The 18,664-nt window shown below is 39.5% G+C and overlaps 1 protein-coding gene across 2 annotated transcripts in view; it reads right to left on the bottom strand.

Moving 5' to 3' along the window:
* The window catches only part of sema3bl (sema domain, immunoglobulin domain (Ig), short basic domain, secreted, (semaphorin) 3bl), a 119,626-nt gene extending 102,268 nt beyond the window's left edge, over nucleotides 1-17,358 (bottom strand). For both annotated transcript variants that reach the window (XM_041798847.1, XM_041798848.1), the window contains exon 1: nucleotides 16,961-17,358. In XM_041798847.1, coding sequence (XP_041654781.1) covers nucleotides 16,961-17,066 — 106 coding nt within the window. In that variant the 5' untranslated portion in view covers nucleotides 17,067-17,358. The remainder of the gene's footprint in view (nucleotides 1-16,960) is intronic.
* Nucleotides 17,359-18,664: the final 1,306 nt, after the last annotated feature.

Raw genomic sequence — 18,664 nt, 5'->3', positions numbered from 1 at the left:
GGATGGCAAAGAAATTTGCCAGTGATCCCAAACTTTTTAGCAGTAGTGTTATTGCAAATGAAAGAAGCAATTCTGAATTACAATCAAGTCATCGAGCATAACACTGTCAATCACTGTGAATGATCCTGCCTTTTTAATGATGATATTTCTTGTTGTAATAATAAAGATAATATTTGTCAGACGATGTCCTTTGCACTCCACTTCACTCTCTCTTAATTATTTTATACAACCTCTTATGTAGAATCAATATCCTACAGAAAAATTAAAATCATATTTCTGTATGATTGAATAAGGTTGAAATTATAAAGAAAACTTGACTTGAAAGAGCTGGCTCTTTATTTCTTCAAAGTGGATGGAGACCCTTCAGTTTGAGTAAGTCAGAACTACGTTTGGATGTAGGACCAGGTGTCTTGGAGTGAGAGGAAGAGAAGGCCTGGGTGATGACGTTCAACTGTGTTTGTATGCAAGCTACAGGTTTTTAATTTGATGCAGGCTCCAGTGGATTGAGATGAACAGTGGAGAGATGTGTGCTTTTTGGGGTTGGTTAAGGACCAGTTGCACTGCCGTGTTCTGGATTATCTGCAGAGATTTGTAACATGCATCATCCACCATTAAGAAGCTGCTGTAACCAGCACATCACATCACAAGGGCCTGTACCAGGAGATGTAGGGCATGCTCTGATAGGTAGGACCTGATTTCCTGATTTTGTATGGGGCAGGATCTTTTCAAAACCACAACAGCGATTTTCATTTAAACCAACGACCCCAAAGAGACATGAGCCCAGGGCCCTTCAGGATAGAACCATTAGTTTAAGTTGGACAGCCTAAAGCTGCCATAATCTCCATGCAGTCCTGAAGAAACTGTTAAAAAATATTAGCCTGGCAGGAGTCATTCATACATAATGGCTGCATAAAAATTGTAGGAATTCTACATCTAACGCTCTCATTTCACAGAGACTAATTTTAGCGACATAAAACAGCATCTGGATAATTTCAAAGCTGCTCCAATAATCAAATCCCCTGCAGGAAAATCAATAAAGATAACATTAAAATACCAGAAGAACATTTCAGACCAGGACTAGAGCAGAGGTCGGGTCAGGCCTCCATGCACAGCAGGGAGGGGTGTGAATCCAGTCTTCAGGGTGTGGAACAGTGTAGAAAGTTTAGATAAATACTATTTCAGGTCTCGAACCCCCCTTGGTGAACATCCATGCTGAGATTTGTAGCGGTTTTGTTAAAACAACGCCGTAGCTGTCGACACTGGGGTTGGTTTTGGCTGGCCTCTTAGAGCAGACGAGCACACCCACATACGCACACATCTTCTCTTGAACTTGGCCATGCTGGTCAGGAGATAGTGGAAAGGGACAAAGATTTAACAAAGGGAAGAGATACAGGATACTCCCTCAATGGGTGCGGGACACACACTTTCAAAAAGACACAGACTCCCATCACTCCTGTGTGTAAGCGGAGTGCTCTGTAGTCTACATGACAGATGGTCAAAGCTACATTGTTGGAACCTGAACTCTCAACCTCTGCTTCTCAAAGAGGCCAGTGTCTCCCAGCCCTCAGGTTTGCTTCTCATTCTTTTATCCACGTATCTATCATCCTTCCATCTTTATCTCTCTTGATGCTTTCCAATCGCCTTTTTTCCTTCCTTTATCGTTATCCAAGGCCTTTTCTTTTTCCTCCTTACTATATCCCTCTAGACCACAGTAGCATGACCTCTCTTTATCTGCCTGACTCTGGAATTTCTCTAATTCTCACTTCTCTTCTTTTTCTTTTACACCCCCTTTTCCATGGACCCATCGTTTGTTTTCTCTCCTCATCAACTAATCTTTTATTCATTACTACCCTCTTTTTTCCCAATGTCCTTTTCTCATTCTGCTCTTTTAAAATTCATTGATGTCCACCCTCTTTCATGGACATTCCCTTCTTCCATTCATCTTTCAGCTGGTTGATTCATGTCAGCATTAGGGGCACATGTTTAAGTTCCCAGTGAACCCTTGGTTTAGGCAGTTGGGTCTTGTAGGGGCCTGTGACCTCTGAGGGGAAGCAGTGCAGGGTTTATCTTGACATGCTTTACAGCAAAGCTTAACCGCTTGAATGGAGTAAGGGTTTATCTCCGTATCCTCAGACTTTCAGGTACATGATGGGGTGTTAGACTTATCTTCCAAGGAGGGCTCAGTTGTTCTACAGAGGCAGTCAAGCTCATCTACTTCTGTTTTAACTTTTCAGGGATAAGGCACATGTACTTGCACTTTGTTGAACCACACAGCATTTATTGGGTGCTAAGCACATCCAGAAAGGATGCATTTAATAGAAACACCATCAAGTCATTAAGCGTTGGCCCTGTTTGAAGCCCCTAATGGCCCTTCATCAACCCATTTGTGCTAACCCATATAGAATTCAATCTCCATGGACAAGTAAGACAAATATGGCTCTAGTTGGGTATTCCAGAAGGGCCCCACATTCAAGCTTGGTGCAACCCATTTAGCCCAGGATTGGTGCACTGGCTTGGTTGTCTGATGTACTCAGCTTCAATGTTTAAAAAAAAAACAAAAAAAAAAAACGGTCATTTATTTGGGAAAACAGCACCATAGATTTTAGCAAACATCCCCTAAAGTGGAGTGCACAAGCTTTCTGTCGGGGTGTGATTTCAGCTATGGATTAGGATTATGGATGGATGGATGGACAGATGCAAATATATATGGACTACAGATAAATGGTAGGGACACTATATCCTGAACAGCTTGACATAAATATTCTTGTGAGCAAAAAAAAACAAACAAAACAAACAAAAAAAAAAAACAAACAAACAGTGTTTTACTTCCCTTGAAATGAAACTTCACACATGGGGATATTGGCCACTAAAGAATCTCCACCAGCTCCACCAGTACATCAATGTGAAAAACATGTAATGGCCTCAGCATTGCTTGCTTCTAACTTGTGTTAATGGAGACTAAACATCTAACCTGCCAACTTCCTGCAGACTAATTACACATCTGCTGCACTGAGAAATTAGCCTGACCCTCTTGGACATGGACAGCAAGCAGTCAGGTCATCATTCCTGATAGACTGCTCTTTTTTGTGTCCTTTTCTTTTCTTTCTCTGTCCGTTCCTTTACCTTCAAACCTCACAGATTCCTTTTTTCTTCTCTCCCCAGCTTCCCCTCCATCTGTGCTCTCTGATCTGGCCCCGTGTCGGACAATGTGTGAGAGATGGAGAGCAGGAAAAAAGGTCGACACCATCAGTTTCCTCTCTGACTATCTCTGATCTCTCCGTCTGTTTGTGATCAGGCCAAGCTGCCATCTGAGGGCTGTCACCAGAGACATGCTGTTGACACGGCGCACCAGTGACACCCCCAGACACACAGATGTCTCCATCAGATGCTCTCTCTGTCTTTCTTTAGACACAGTTAACTTCAAACAAACACTCTAAACAGACAGTTAGGTTCAAACAAACTCTCTGAGTGCCTCATTTCACACAGATGTCAGCATCAGAGGCAGTTCTTACAACTACACAGTCCAGCTACACACCAAAACACAGAAATGCTTTATGGACCAGAACAACCAGTGCAAACCTACTCACAGCCAGCATGTTTGCCTTTCTGCACCCATGAACACAGTTGTTCTTCATTCCTCACATCATGCAGGCGGTGTCAGAGACATGTAATGAGGTTCCTCTGTCAGCAAGTCCACATACCAGAACAAAAACCTCTCTACTGTTTCTCCAGTGGCTCTGAGTCTAACAGTTCTTTTTTACAGACTGGACAAAGCAACCTTTGTTCCTCTATTGTTGTATCAGTTTAGTAGTAATGCAAAGATAAAAATGCCATTTTATTCTGGCATTTTACATGCAGCAATATGTGGAATGAAGACAATTTTTATGTAATAAAACAACACTAAAGGTGTGTCTTGGCACCTATTTACAGTTATTATAGTAACTACCAGTGACATGTCATATGAACTACTTTGAATTTTAATGTTACGCCATGGCCAGTTATTAAAGTATTACATTAACTTCTGCAATGATAATGTAGGCCTATGCATTTTTAATGAAAATGCTGGAAAGAGTTTTTGGTTTGTGTCAATTTTGGCAACCAGTGTGGACACATTGCTCCTATATAATAGCTGATTTTGAACTGTAAATGCATAATGAGTGTTTTTATTTCTGTCTCCTTCAACTTTCTTTCAACAGTCAAAACAACGATCAAGAATCTTTGCCAAAGAAAATGTTAAACACAGGCTGTTGTGGCACCGTACAAGTCATCACTTTGCCCATCAATTATCCTACAGTAAAGGATCAAAGCATTATTGAACAAGCGCTATTAGAGTTAATGCATTAATTGCAATTAATTAAGGTCCATAAGTAGTGCATTGTTGTTTGTTTTTTTTTCAGCTCTCAATTATTGCTTTATTGTTGCTTTCAGTACACTTTCGTTAAGTTGCTGCAGCCACTGTGATGTAAATGAGGTATCTCACTGCTCCTTAATGTCTAACTTTACTTTAACCCTCCAAGCTCTGCTGGATTGCTGATAATCCCAACCAGTAGCACCAGCTGTTTACAAAATCTCAGGAACCATAAAGATGGATCTCTACAGAGTAAACCGTGATCTGAAGCTTATGTTTTTGCTGATCTACAGACAGCTCCTGGTGTTTATATCCTATCCAGAATATTTTTAATCCACTTTACCAAGCACAGTGTTTATTTGGCGCTTTGATACTGCAAATTCACATCACCAAATCCATGATAATGTGAGTGATGAAAACGGATCTAAGCTCTAGCCACTGCTATTTCCAATCAGGGGGGCGGAGTTTCCCCATCATGCCCCTGGGCAGAGTGTTTACATGCATTTTAGATGTTATGTTTGGATGTTGCCTGTTGTACAGTGATCCCAGCTGGGGTTCTTTTGGTCATCTTTCAGGTGGATTGTAGTTTTTGATTTGATCTTCACCATGAGTGAAGATGCCCACTGGGTTAGAGTACCTGCCTTTGACTTTAAGTGCACCTAAAGGACAAACAGTGCATTAGGGCATCAAATAGTAGATGAGTGATTCCCAAGGTAGAGCCCATGGCTTTTTGGGTGGCCTGAAGTGATGACAGGGGGGCTCAGCAAAGCTAAATAATAAAGAATATATACCGTTTTGTAGTTACCAAAGGATGGTAAATTTTGTCAGAGGAATTCCAGATAAATGTTGGGCAAGCAATAAATCTGCATCAGACATCATAGTACTGTAACAAGTGAAATATGAAACATCACTTTTAACCTTGGCTTCACTTGTTCAACAATGGGCTAAAAGAGAGCAAAACTCCTACTTACTTGAGAAAGGTTCATTTACCAAACTATGTAATTGTGTAAATGTGTGGTAAAGGGTGGAGGTTGAGTTTGGAAATATTTTCATCTGCCAAAGGAGAGCCTTACATGAAAGTTTGGGAACTACCGCTATAGACTGAGAAGAGCTGAACCTTTGAAAAATAACTTGGATGGTAATTGGATGAACATCCTGTCTGTCACATTCATTAGATAAGTTGTCAAAAAGTACAAACCACATCTTTGGCTTTCAGTCTCCACAAATAATGCTGATTGGCCCAGTCATTCTCTGATTGGGAACAAACATTTCATCTTGAGGCTTTTTAGGATAGATTTGCTTGTTGATAAGACTTATAATAAGGCCAATCCATTGGTTTTACAAGGTTGGTGCCAAAGAGCTTTGAGCCAGTCCTTCCTGTTGAGCTTAATGTCATTCATAGTTCAGTACAATAAGCTTTTATGGAGGTACACACTGAATTCCTCGATGGATCATATAGAGGGTGTTACAGCTGAATTCAGATCTGAGTTTCATCTTTCACCTGGACCTTGATCTCTTTTACAGACAGCTCCATATTTGAACGATTGTCATGGACTATAAACTTTAAATACTGGCCATTTTGCCTGCAGGTTTTGGACCCCGTTGACTATGTGATAAGCAGTGACTCAAATTTAAACACATGTCAACCATTACTAAAACACTAAAACCTCAACAACTCTCCATTCTTTACAATATTTCTCTGAACTGTAGTTTGTGTACAGCCCAGTAAAACACCATGTGTCCGACAAGCCAGTTGGCAAGGTTACTGAACCTTTAACTTTCTCTTTTTTGCTTCCTCTTCTGCTGAGGTTAGATCGGTTCAGAGGCCTGGGAGCACTTAAACAGAGCTCTGAGGACAAACTGGAATGAACAAACTCACACAGAGAGCAGGGAGGGAGTGATGGATTGATGGATCTGAAATGGAAAGATAGATGAAATAGACTAAGAGAGGATGGGAGCTGAGAGATGAAAAGATGAGAGACGCCCTACATTCCAGCAGCTCGGGATTCTTCAACAGGATCCCGGTGAAAGATTACCCCGCTTCGCTTCAGAACAACAAACAGTCATCTGCATGTGGGCAACGCCAACTGAGAAAACAAACTCATTAATTCACAGGCTGTACGTGAAAACAAACAGAAGCCTTCACTCCAACAACTAATGCAATCTGATCAAAATAGGACGCTGATGTGAGCAGTGGCGTTTTCAAGTGCCCCCTGCCTGTGGGGAGACAAAGTGAAGATTGTTTCAGACAGAGTGTGTGTGGAGAGGAAGCGTGTGTTGCACACAAATGTACACGCTAGGAATTCAGATGAATAAATGAAGCAGGCAGATAGAAGGCAGAGACAGACAAATAAAAGACATGATGGGCGGGTAGAGAAAGGCAGAGATGCATTATGGGAGGTGGGTATATGGCTGGGAATCCAGCCAACCACATTGCATCCTCAATGTCACCTCATGAGACAAACTCAGTCTGATTTAGGTTGAAAGTTTGAATGGTAAATAAGGTTGTTAAATAATTATGAACCAGGATTTCATCAAACATAATAGCAGCTGCATTTCCCCCAAGAAGGAGATGATTTTAGGCCAAGGAGCTTCTTTTAAAAGATTTTTTTTTTCCAGCTTGTTGTTCACTGTTTCCACCATAAAGATCACTCTTATCTGTGCTGACAGATGAACAACAACTCCTACTTTACAATCATAGTGCTTCAAATCAATACAAGAGATCATTACTGCATAACTTTTTTCTTACTGATTATATCCTATGAGATTCTTATTTTATCCCTTGCCTGTCCTCAGGTTAGATATTCTACCTCAGAGCAGAAAAACGTAGGCGTGGTATGACAAAGTTCCCAAATGATCAGCTGAATTTCTGCTGGTCTAAATATTGTGAGTGGGCTAAATGACAGAGGAGGACTTTTATACTCATTAACCAAGACTTTAACTTCAGCTGTAGTTAATCGGTTAATAATTAATAATAATTAAATGAAGGTCTGGCTAATGTTTAGAAAGAAAGACCATGTTTTTGCCTACACAATAGTAGTTTGTATCCCTCTCTTGCGTGCTCACTCACATTTCCGATGTCATTGTCTGGGGGATGTCATTGGGAAATCAGCTGATTTGTCAGTTGGCCTCATCCTGGCACCTTTCCCTCATTCTTTGCCGATCATTGTTCTGCTCCCATTTTACATATGATTCTGCCTCCATCTCTTGTTCATCCATGATGAAGTTTTGTGTGCCCCTGCACCTCCCGTTCACCACATCCTTGCAGCGTTATCAGCCATCGGTCATTCAACCATCCTACATCAGCTGATCTTCAGCAGGCACTACTGTCTGGACTTCATGGGGGAATTATTCTGCAGCTCATTGTAGACATTTACCAATGAAAAATCCCCCCATAAAGATGTGATTTTTGCCCAAAGCACAACTAAGATCAAGCCAAAATCTTAAGGCACACTGTTTTCACATCATAACATTATTCTGTGCAAGGCCCACTTCCAGAGCCCTTGTACTTTTAGAAAAATCAGCCTCACCATTTGATGGCTATTTATGTCTGAATTGGAAACATACTGGACCCTTGTCCCATAAACCTCTTGTCACTTCCTGTAGAGGAAAGCAGCTAGTGTTATAAAATATATATTTATTTTTTGTTGCCAAAAAAATTTAAGTTAAACAGAAAAGGAAAAGGAAAAAAGAAGATGTTTTGTTTATTTGTAGGACAAACCAGTCAAGCTATTGTTGAGTATTTTCTAACCATTTAGTTGAAAATGCTCAACACTTGGACACTTGTTCAATCAGCATTCAAACTGATACAATCACTAGTGGTGTAATGATCCAAGTGTATTGAGTAGGAATGCATGATATTATTCTGCCACTACCTGATCCTGATTCCGATATTCATTTTAACTGCCTCAGTATCAGTACTGATAAATCCATGTGGTTCAGAAGCAATGTGTTCAGATGGCTGGATCCACCTTTATTTTCTTGAGGTCCTAAAGGTGTGCCTCAAGATTAAGTCTTAGGACCTATTTTATTCTCTATTTATGACAACAATCTGTGTGATAACTCGTCAAATCCAACATATTATTTTAAGCAGATTACACCATTATTTTATTGTTGTTAATAAATTGTGCAGGCCTTTGGGTTTGTAATCTGCTTTAAGTGTTTTAGTCTAATCTGCAGAAACTTAACCTGGTCTTAAATGCTGATAAAACCAAAATCATGGTCAATACGAGTTCAAATACAAGTAAGAAAGCAGGGAACATCCCATCAATATTAGCTACACAAGGCCGGCCTTTTGAGCTAGTCTCAAAACCATAAACATCTGTGTTGTCTTTGTGATCTGAGCAATACTTAAGTTTTTAGAGGGCATTTTATAGGTGGCCTTAGGTCTAAATGGCTTAAATAAAGGCTACATTAACATAATGAAACAAAGGACACCAATAAGATGGCAGGTAAGGCATATAATGTGCCACTCTATAGAAATCTAGTGACAGTGCATCAGGTTGAGTCGACTTTTATCACGACAGTCAACTTTAAAAATTCTCAAGTCGTGCACCCCCCAGTTCAGACCTAAAATTCAGTTCTTAAAACACGCTTTTAAGGTCAAGGATGAACAAAGCAACAAACACCAGTCCATTGGAGACAATAAGACAATAAAAAGTCTAAGGAACCAGGATGAACAAATAAAAGGATTTTCCTGATTTAGGTATGTTTGTTCTAAAGATCCACAAAACGTATTTATACACATGGCTGAAATTTACCGCCAATTTAGGTTGATATTTACAGAAATTTTCATTTCTGCTGATGCTGATATCACGTTGGGCCTCTGTAACATTGTATACCCAAGTCTAAGAAAACCATAAGCCTAAATTGTCATCCTTATATGCTTTTTATTTTGAAATACCAACCACATGCGTTTTTGACATTGTTCGCCCAGCTATGCTTTATTACAAGATTTCAAACAAGCTACCAGTACGCACTACTGTGTGTATGTATATATGTATTTTATCTGTATGTAATCATGAAATGTAACTGTGTAAAATGAGTAAATAATACCAGCCTTTATCAATCACAGGCTCCTGAATGGAATCAGATTTAACCAGTATGGTATTGTAATGGAACTGGTGACTTGCACCCATTCAGTAGTAATGGGGCTATTGTACTTTGAATTTAGTTTATCAATTGTTGTTTGAATGATGAATAGATAAGAAAAGAAAACCCCTTTTCACCAGAGCCAAATTTTGGTCTGCACATAATCGTTCCTGGTCATTCATGTCTGAAATGAACAGAGAAAGGGGTGGAGGAAGAAATGGCCTTCTTCCTGCTTGAACTTCTACCCACTAATTGATTGAAATGAGATAATGACGGCTTTTCCTGTCGCCAAATTACCCCCACATCCTCCTGGGAATGCAAACACCCTCTGGGCTTATCCAGGTTTTAATGAGAGACGGGCTGATAGCAAGGAGGCACAAACAGAAGACCCCAGGGGTGAGACAGGGTGTGAGAAATGAGACAAAGAGTGACAAGATGAGACAGTTGGAGACTTACGTATGATTTACTGTTTAATGTTTAAAGCAAGAAAAAGAGCCACTAGTTAAAGGAGACAGAATGTAAAACAGGGTAAACTGTGGGGTCAATCTGAGGTCATCTAGACAGGAAGTGAGAAACTGATTGGACAATAATGACAATCATGAAGGCGTTTATTCCCACACTCCTTAAAGTGAAGTGTTTCTCAGAGGCCTGTGAAGAGGAAAATCCTGGTTCTGTTTGGTGCCTTTTATTACAAAACCAATGTGAGGATAGATTTTGGTTCTACTTTAATAACAGGCTCTACGTGTGTTAAAAATCTGGGGAACAGCTTGTTCCACTTGTTTGCTCAGAGAAAGTCTTTGTTTGTTCCAAAACAAGGTGTCTCTCTGCACTGCATCAACACCTTAGAAATGTTAAATGGTAAATGGACCTAAGCTTGTAGTGTCTACCAAAAGTGTTTTTCACCACAGCTCAAACTGACTCGACCACGACCTTTCACTCCACATTCACACACTGACTGAGAAGGTATGTAAAGATGCCATGTGTATTAACTAATCCCATTCATATGCCTCCACACACATTTACACACCCCTGGCACCGCAGTGGGAGCAATTTGGGGTTAAGTGTTTTGCCCAAGGCAGATAAATGTTGGAGCTGAACCCTTCACCTCTAGGTTAGGAGGCAAGAGACTCCATCTACTGAATCACAGTTACACACGCTGTAGTGTTGCATACCTAATATATCTAATCTACTAACTCCCAATAGTAAAATCCAGTAACTGTGATGCTAGGCCATGTTTCCGCATACACAAGAATTCATCAGTATTGAAAAGCTTAACATTTTGATAATAACATGATCTTTGTCATGTCCAACTGACTTTGTGAGAAAAAGAGAGGGGTCTGGCTGCAGACCTCAGATCTCAGACGCCCCCTTTTGCAGACCACAACTGTGTGACGCACCGATGTCAGAATAGCAGGGATGTAATTTGCCAATATGTTATTGGATGCCTTTTAAAAACTCAGCTTTATTCACAGACAAAGTCTGGGAGTAACATTCATGCAACAGCCACACTGCAAACATTACAGACTGGCAACATTTCAACAAAAGGTCCAAATTCTAATATGGGATTAACCCCTTAACGCCTGTTGTCAAATATTTGATACATACTTTTATATCTCTATCTAATCAATATGCTCAATAAATTACTCAATAAAACTTCTGAATACAATCTTATAAATGATAAAAATGCCCTCAAGTGGATGATCAGTAACCAAAAACACCTAATGAATGAAATGAGATACTAAAAATATAATTGTTAAATTTTTTTGGAAATTTGGATTTCTTAAAATTAAAAAAAAAATCAGTAGAAAGTTAAATGAACATTTCAGTTCTAAAAAATCAGAATTTTCTGGCTATTATTTGTGTTTTCAGGCTTTAAGGGGTTAAGGTATGTATAGACCTGTTTTAGAAGCAGTTACACAGATGATGGCTGACTTTAGCTCCCTTAGCTTAAGCTGAAGGTAAAGTAGCTTAGCTAGCTAAATAGTTAGTGTTACTACTTAAGCCAATGTAGCTACATTAGCTTGAGCTTAAGCTTACAATGCTAATGCAAGCCATAGTTTTCTTAACTACTTCTAAAATGGGTCCATCTTAAGCAAACATAGCATAACCTGTAATAGCTAACGTAGCATTCATTTGCTCTAGCTTTGGCTACTTTAGTTATGTAGCTACATTACCTACATAGTTTACATAGCTATTATAGCTTTGTTATCTTTAGATTTGGCTACGTTAACTACATAACCTACACAGATTATGGTAGCTCAAAATTTAGCTATATTATCTATGTTGCTAACATTATCTACATAGCTAATGTAGCTTCGGGAGCTTTAGTCTTAGCTTCATTAGCTGAGTTACAGGGTTTTCATGGAGGACAAGCTTCTTTCCTTTAGCAGTCTGTTTACTCTGCTTTAATAAACATTTTGTATTTGGTTTTGAGGGTCAAGTTTTTGACTTTTGGTATCCTGACCTTTGCTTTTACCCAAACCAAGAAGTTTAATCCAATTTTATTTTAAAAGTTATTCTGGTTTTCCGTTCTGAAAGATGTTGCATGTCACTGTAGTGGTCTGCAGTCTGTCGTCAAAGAGTCACTGCAATGGCTTGTGCTGCACACTTTATTAATAATGTGCAACTGTGATTTTACTGCACAATATTGCAATTTGCAATTGCAATATAATAGAACCATTATAACAGACAATGAAATATGAATGGTATCCCGAGTCTACTTTCTTGGTAATTAAAGGAAATGCAGAGAATAATGAAAGTGCTAGAGTGTGTATTTCTCAACTCAAAAGGTACAAATAATATATATTTCCTTTTTTTTTTCAAAATTAAGGTACTTCTACAAGTTTAATAGTGGCACCATTGTAAACTTGAAAAGCTTTCTGCTGGAATTTTTGCAAATCCTTGCACCATTTTTGCAACTGTGTAACTGCCTGACATCACGACTGTGGTTGGAAAAATTGTTCAGCACTGGCATCACACTTCAGGTTGGCACACCATAAGCTTCCATTTAAGGATTTATTTAGCCAAAACAAATGATGTTTTGAGCCAACATGCTCTTCCTTTGGCGTTTTTGCTTCTTTATGATTGCTCAGTTGGGATCTAGCACCCACTCAGGGATTTGCATGTCTTATTTAGATCTCCTACAATCACACTCAAGGTCAAAATGGTAACTACAGTGCATAATCCTAATCCTTATTGCACAATCATAAAACCGTTATTCTAGTGTCAATAATGCTTAAAATCATACTTTTTTTTCTCATATACTGCATAAATCCCCAAGGGGAAATTCAGTGTTTACACTCTATGATTGTACATGCTCCACACATAGTCAAGGAATACACACACACACACAAGCAAGAACTCATGGTCATGCACTAACAGAGAGGGGCCGCACATGAAGGAGTACAATTAGTTTAGGCCTGGCACCTCTCCAGCCACCAGACCAATTTCCACTTTTGGATCTGTGCCAGGATTTGAACCTAACCCCACATGCTGGGCTGTTTCACAGATCCACCACCCAGAGACAGAGCTTAGGAAGGGCATAACCTTTAAAAAAGCCATGCCAGTCACTTTACTGGCCACCATTCTTTACAACCTTGCAGTTGCTTCAACTAAACCACAGCATTAGCAAACGCCTCTTTCTCCGCAAATGACTGTGATTGGTCATCATTCTCCAACTGGGAATAAGGGTATCTGTTTGAAGCTTTGCAAGAATCTGGCTGAAGAGCCTCTTTCCAAAAAAGGCAACAAGAAAAGTTAAAAGTAGCAGCATTAATATGTATAACACATATCTTGGCATTATGCCTGTAGTAAGATAAACTATTTTGTGCTAAAGTGTACGGCCCCAGAAGAACGCTGATAGGCAGCAGATAGAATATTCCATTCTTTAAGGGGCATGGTTGTGTTGAAAAGACTAGCCCATTGTAAGTTGTTCATGATGTAATACAGTTATATTACAAAATATAACTTTGTTCTGGAGGTGTCACTTGAAGAAAAGTCCAGAAAAGCAGCTTTTCTTTTTCCCTTTGCTCTCCTTTGGGAATGTCCATTTCAACTCTCGTAATTTAAAATCTTTGAAATTGTTCTCTCTCTCTCTCTGAGTCTCTCTTTCTCACTCCAAACCCCACATTATTTCCAGTCCAGCCGACAGGAAGACCAGTACACTCAGACTGGGCTTTTTCTCCTGAAAACACTGGGCTGAACTGGAGGAAATCCTGTGTGATATCTATCTCTGATGATGATTGCAGACCCACTCTGGCGTGAGTGAAATGAAACAATGAGAAGGGTTTGGCAACAGCACTGTCAAAAGCAATTAAAAACAGAGACACATACTTACAAACACACTCACTGGGTCTTTCTCTGTCGTATTATCATTAAAGCTGAGTGAGTCATGACCAACAGCTGAGTTTGGATCAAAGATGGGAAGAAATGAGCCAAAAGGATACTGTTTATGGTGATCTTAAATTATTCAACAGTTTTAACAATCAGAATGCAACAGTTCACCCCTAATAAATCCTAAAACCATTAACATTTGTGTCTTTCTTTTCCTTTTAGGTTGTAGTAGCAAAGACCTACATTATTAGTTCAGGGTCATTTTACGGTGGCTGAGGGTCTACTTGGCTTGCTGTAAGCAGTCAAAGCACTCAGCAAAATGAATGGACAGACCTCTCTGAATGCTCCCATCATTACATGCAGTTGCCACCTGGTTGTTTAGGTTTACTGAGCCAGTTGTGGCAATGTGCTACTGCTGCAATCTATGACCACAGCAATCTTTACAGATCATATAGCCACTGTCTGTGTGCTGCTGGACTCACACTGACAACATCAGGGGAAATCAACAGTCACAAGAAAAGGAACGGTGGGGCAAAGAGGGGGAGGGGTTGGCTGCAGACCTAAGCTCTCAGATGCCCCCTCTCGCATGCCACATCTGTCAGGACAGAAACAGACAATAAAGCTTTCAAAATAAAATTGGATTAAACTTTCAATTTTGTGAGGGTAAGAGCAAATAATGGTCCAGATACCAGACGTTAACATTTCAAAACCTGACGTGCAAAATCTAATAACAAAATGTTTTTTTTTAAAGCTGAGTAAACAAGGGGCTTACAGGAAAAAAGCTCTCCCTGTGAAAACATTCTAATGCAACAAATGTAGCTTGCATAGCTACATAACCTACAATAGCTACATAGCTTATATGGCAAAAGCTAAAGTTCATAAAGCAAGTGGATGTCTAGACTAACAAAGCTAATGCTAGCTATATTAGCTATGCAAGCTTTGTTAGCTACACAGCTACGTTAGCTACATAGCTCATATAGCTACATAGAAACAGTAGCTTTAGCTATGTTTTCCTTAAACTACCATTATGTGTGTATTTATGTTTACTACATAGGTTGCAAAACTGTGTTAGCTTCATCTAAGGCTAATGAGGCTGAAGCAAGACCCCTACTGTCATCATGTATCTACTTCTTAAAGGGTCTATACATAATTTACGCCCCCTTACACCTTTAACCTTTTCCTTTGTGTTATTTATGAAATATTGCTTATTCTGTAATGTTTTCACAGACAGTTTGACTGAATGTTTGTTTTAAAAAACAGGAAATACCTCGTGCCAGCAAGTTACAGCTCTGTCATTCTGACAGAGACAGCGTCTCACATCTGTGGTCTTTTAAAGAGGGAGATAATAAGAAAAGAAAGGACCTGGCCTCAAGTGCAATGAAAAAAAGTAGAAAAAGTGTCTTCTTCAGCCTGTAAAAGATTAGTCATATCCAGCATCCTGGCTATTAACGAACAGTATGCTACATAATGAGCATTTCTCTGCATAGAGGAGTTAAAGTATAGTAATATTGTGTAACACAGCAGTCATATAACACTGAAGAGAGTGTAGATCAAGAAGGAAAGTGCATGCATATTGTAAAACTTATGATTAATTACATTAGCTTTATTATAACATTCCTGGAATAAATCAAGATCAACAGCACCATCTACTGGTGCCTTTATACCATGGGAAGATACAACCATCACAATATTCATGATTCAATAATGTAACTTTTAAGAAATAATTCTGCTCCATATCACATGTAAAATATTAATGTTTTTTACTCAGAGGGGGGAAATTTGTCTAAAGCTATGTCTGACCTGAAATTCAGACTTGAAGCTTTGATCAGTTTGTATCAGAGCTGCACAAAAATGCTCAAGAACTACTGAACTACAGCAAGTTTGGCTGTTTTGGTAGAACGTGGTTCAGTTTACAGAGAAGATGAATAGAAATTCACTATTGTGTTTTTAACTGACTGGGAACAGTCAGTCTACACCAGTGGTTCTCAACTGGCGAGCAGGGACCCAAAAGTGGGTCGTGGGGCTGTTTTCAGTGGGTTGTGAATCCAAGCCCAAAAAAATAGGAAACTGTGGGAAGAGTTTGATGTTTGGCATTTGACAAAAATCTATGAATTTTATTTTGCTCTACTCCATTTTGTTGTAATAGCAAGTCAATTTTAATGGTTTTTTTTCACAAGACTGTGACTTTTTTCTCTTCTTTTCTGAGATTACAACACTGATTTTCCTATAGTGATGTGTTGGTTTTGAAAAAAAATCTAAAAAAATCCAAAATGCATCATTTATTGCAGGAAAAAAAAAGAAAAAAAATGGATGCATGTCCTCTGAGGGCTTCTGTAAAATGTGCTTATTTAGTCCCATCTCTGTTCCATGATCTCCTTTATTCCCTCTAAGGTCAAAGCTGCAACATTTTTCTTTAAATGAATTTAAATGGCTGTTTATTTTATTTTATTTTTTTAAATCTGGGTCATGATTTCACATTAATTCGGTGGTAGTGGGTCTTGAGGCGAGTTGAGAACCACTGGTCTAAACAGTTAAATGTTCATGTGGACTGTCTGGGATGGCCTGATCTTGTTATCCCAGTCTGCACATTATTTCTTAAATGTTGAAAGGGTTAATAGTTTTGACACTGAACCTGCAGGACATGCTCAATCAAATGCAGTGGTGCTCTCTTTTCTAATGAACTCTTCTGGTTTTTAGTTTGTTTGGGTCTTAGTGTGAACCATTCCGGGTATTCCATTGCGGTTGCCGTACCTACTAAACGTCTATAATGATACTATCACCCTTCCGGGGTATCCCACCGCAGAAAAATGAACCTGAGCCAAAACCTCCTCTGGCTGGATCCCCTGCCTGCACAGCACAGCGGTCTGAACCTGAAACCACCACATTCTCGTATGTGTGACTCCTAAAACACATAAACCTCCAGAACAGTAGCCAAAACATGCGCCCTGATTTCACGCCTCCAGCTCAGACCACCGTGAAGAGAGTATGTGGTGTGAAATAAACGTGCAATTACAAAAAATAAGCCTTCAAGCTTCGTTGACAGCAGGGCGTGAAGTTAAATAGTTCACAGAAGAAGGTGTGAGAGAAAGAGAGGATACTCCACACCTTCTATTAATAACACCTGTACGCGCACTCAGAGGGGAGAGAGGAGAGTGGGTCCATATTAAAGATTATTGAACAGTTCATTACCTTTGTGTGACAGTCTCAGTCGGGGTACGTTTAACTTGGTCGCTGTGACGGTGCACAGAAGTAGCGCAACCAGAGTCAGGTTGAAAAAAGGTAAAAATCCCTTCATCCTGTCTTCCAGATGGTTTATTAACGCGGATTTCCAATAACAAATGAGAATATTCCAAAGGGAAGTTAAGGGGAAACAATACTGATCACTCTTCACACGACAACATTTGAGTTTTACGCAGCTGCCCTCGTGCGTAAAAGGCTTTCGCCGAGCAGCTGAGCGATCCTCTCCGCGGAGTAACTGCTGCTCCGCTCGGACTGATGAACTGATTCACTGCCTCTGCTCTTCAGGCTGACGCTCCTCCAACTCACCCAACAGCTGCCCAACAGAAGTCTGCTCCACTAAGAGAGAGAGAGAGAGAGAGAGAGAGCGAGCGTGCGCGGAAGAGGGAGAGCGACGAAGCATTCACAGTGAAGAGAGAGAGAGAGAGAGAGAGAGCGCGCGATCGCAGCTGCGCTCCTGGGGAACTGCTCCTCCTTTACGCACGACAAGCTCTCTCCAAGGAGGCGCGCTGTTTAGATGATTCATAACGCTGTTTCAACATCACACAATGACGCTTTGAAAACGTGGAGCAGAGGCTACAGTGCTGCCATAAACTAATCACTTCAACCCCCAGCTGATTCCACGCATTCTCATGCGCACCATGAAATCATTTGAAACACAGAATGTTTACTGTAATTTAAGTTTTTCTTTGAGCAAGTGAAAGTTTTATTTTGCACCTACATCATCAGTACTTAAATCAATACATCTACATCATCAACATCAACACCTGCAACATCAAGGCCTCCCAAAGCAACACAAACATATTTTAATTTATTTATCAATCAATCAATAAAACATTGTTTATATAGCACTTTTCATACAAGACAATGTAGCACAAAGTGCTTTAAAAACAGACAGATGATTAAAGGAAGATGAAAGGAAATTTGACCCAAACCCACTCCACCCACCCACCCCGCAATCCAATCACAGTTTTGGCAAAATGTATCTGAATGAATAAAAGACTCCAAGAACAGGAAACATACCCAGTACACACTGAGGAAACGCCATCTTAAAGGTTTAAAATGAGTAAACACTGGAGGTTAGAATAAAATATAATCAAATTAAATTAAAAGTAGATTGAAATGAAATCAAAATAAACAATAGAAGGGTGCTGTAATGAGAATTAAAACTCTAAAATATAACTCAAAGCCATAAGCTCAAATAGGGAAATAAACACTTAAGAAGAACTTGGGGAAAGATAAAATAGAATAAAATAAAACCTAAATTACTGCAACACATTAAGATGAGTATGTATTATGCTGTACAATTTTTCAAAATAAATTTGGAAGGGAAAAGTCAGAGTTCATGGCTAATCCATGATGTGTACAAATGTGAGGATGCCAGAAAATCAAGAAAGTGAGACAACTTATGGGATGAATGGCATGAATGGCATATTTGTGGCAAAAAAATGGACAGATGTGGTGAAATTTGATTTAAAAGTGGCAAAAATGGGTAGTGGAAGTGACGGCAGTGACTTGCAGATGTCCAGTCATCCCCGTTAATGCAGAATTACACATAATTTACTCTTTTCAGGTCACCTTTAACTACTTTCTTGTAATCCAGCTAATGTTAACAGCTTAAATATTTTCAAAATAAACTGTTCTTTGTTATGCTTT

This window comes from Cheilinus undulatus, linkage group 11 (assembly GCF_018320785.1).
Source record: "Cheilinus undulatus linkage group 11, ASM1832078v1, whole genome shotgun sequence".
Classification (NCBI taxonomy): domain Eukaryota; kingdom Metazoa; phylum Chordata; class Actinopteri; order Labriformes; family Labridae; genus Cheilinus; species Cheilinus undulatus.
The sequence above is the reverse complement of the archived record's forward strand: the minus strand, read 5'-3'. Positions and strand labels throughout refer to the sequence as shown.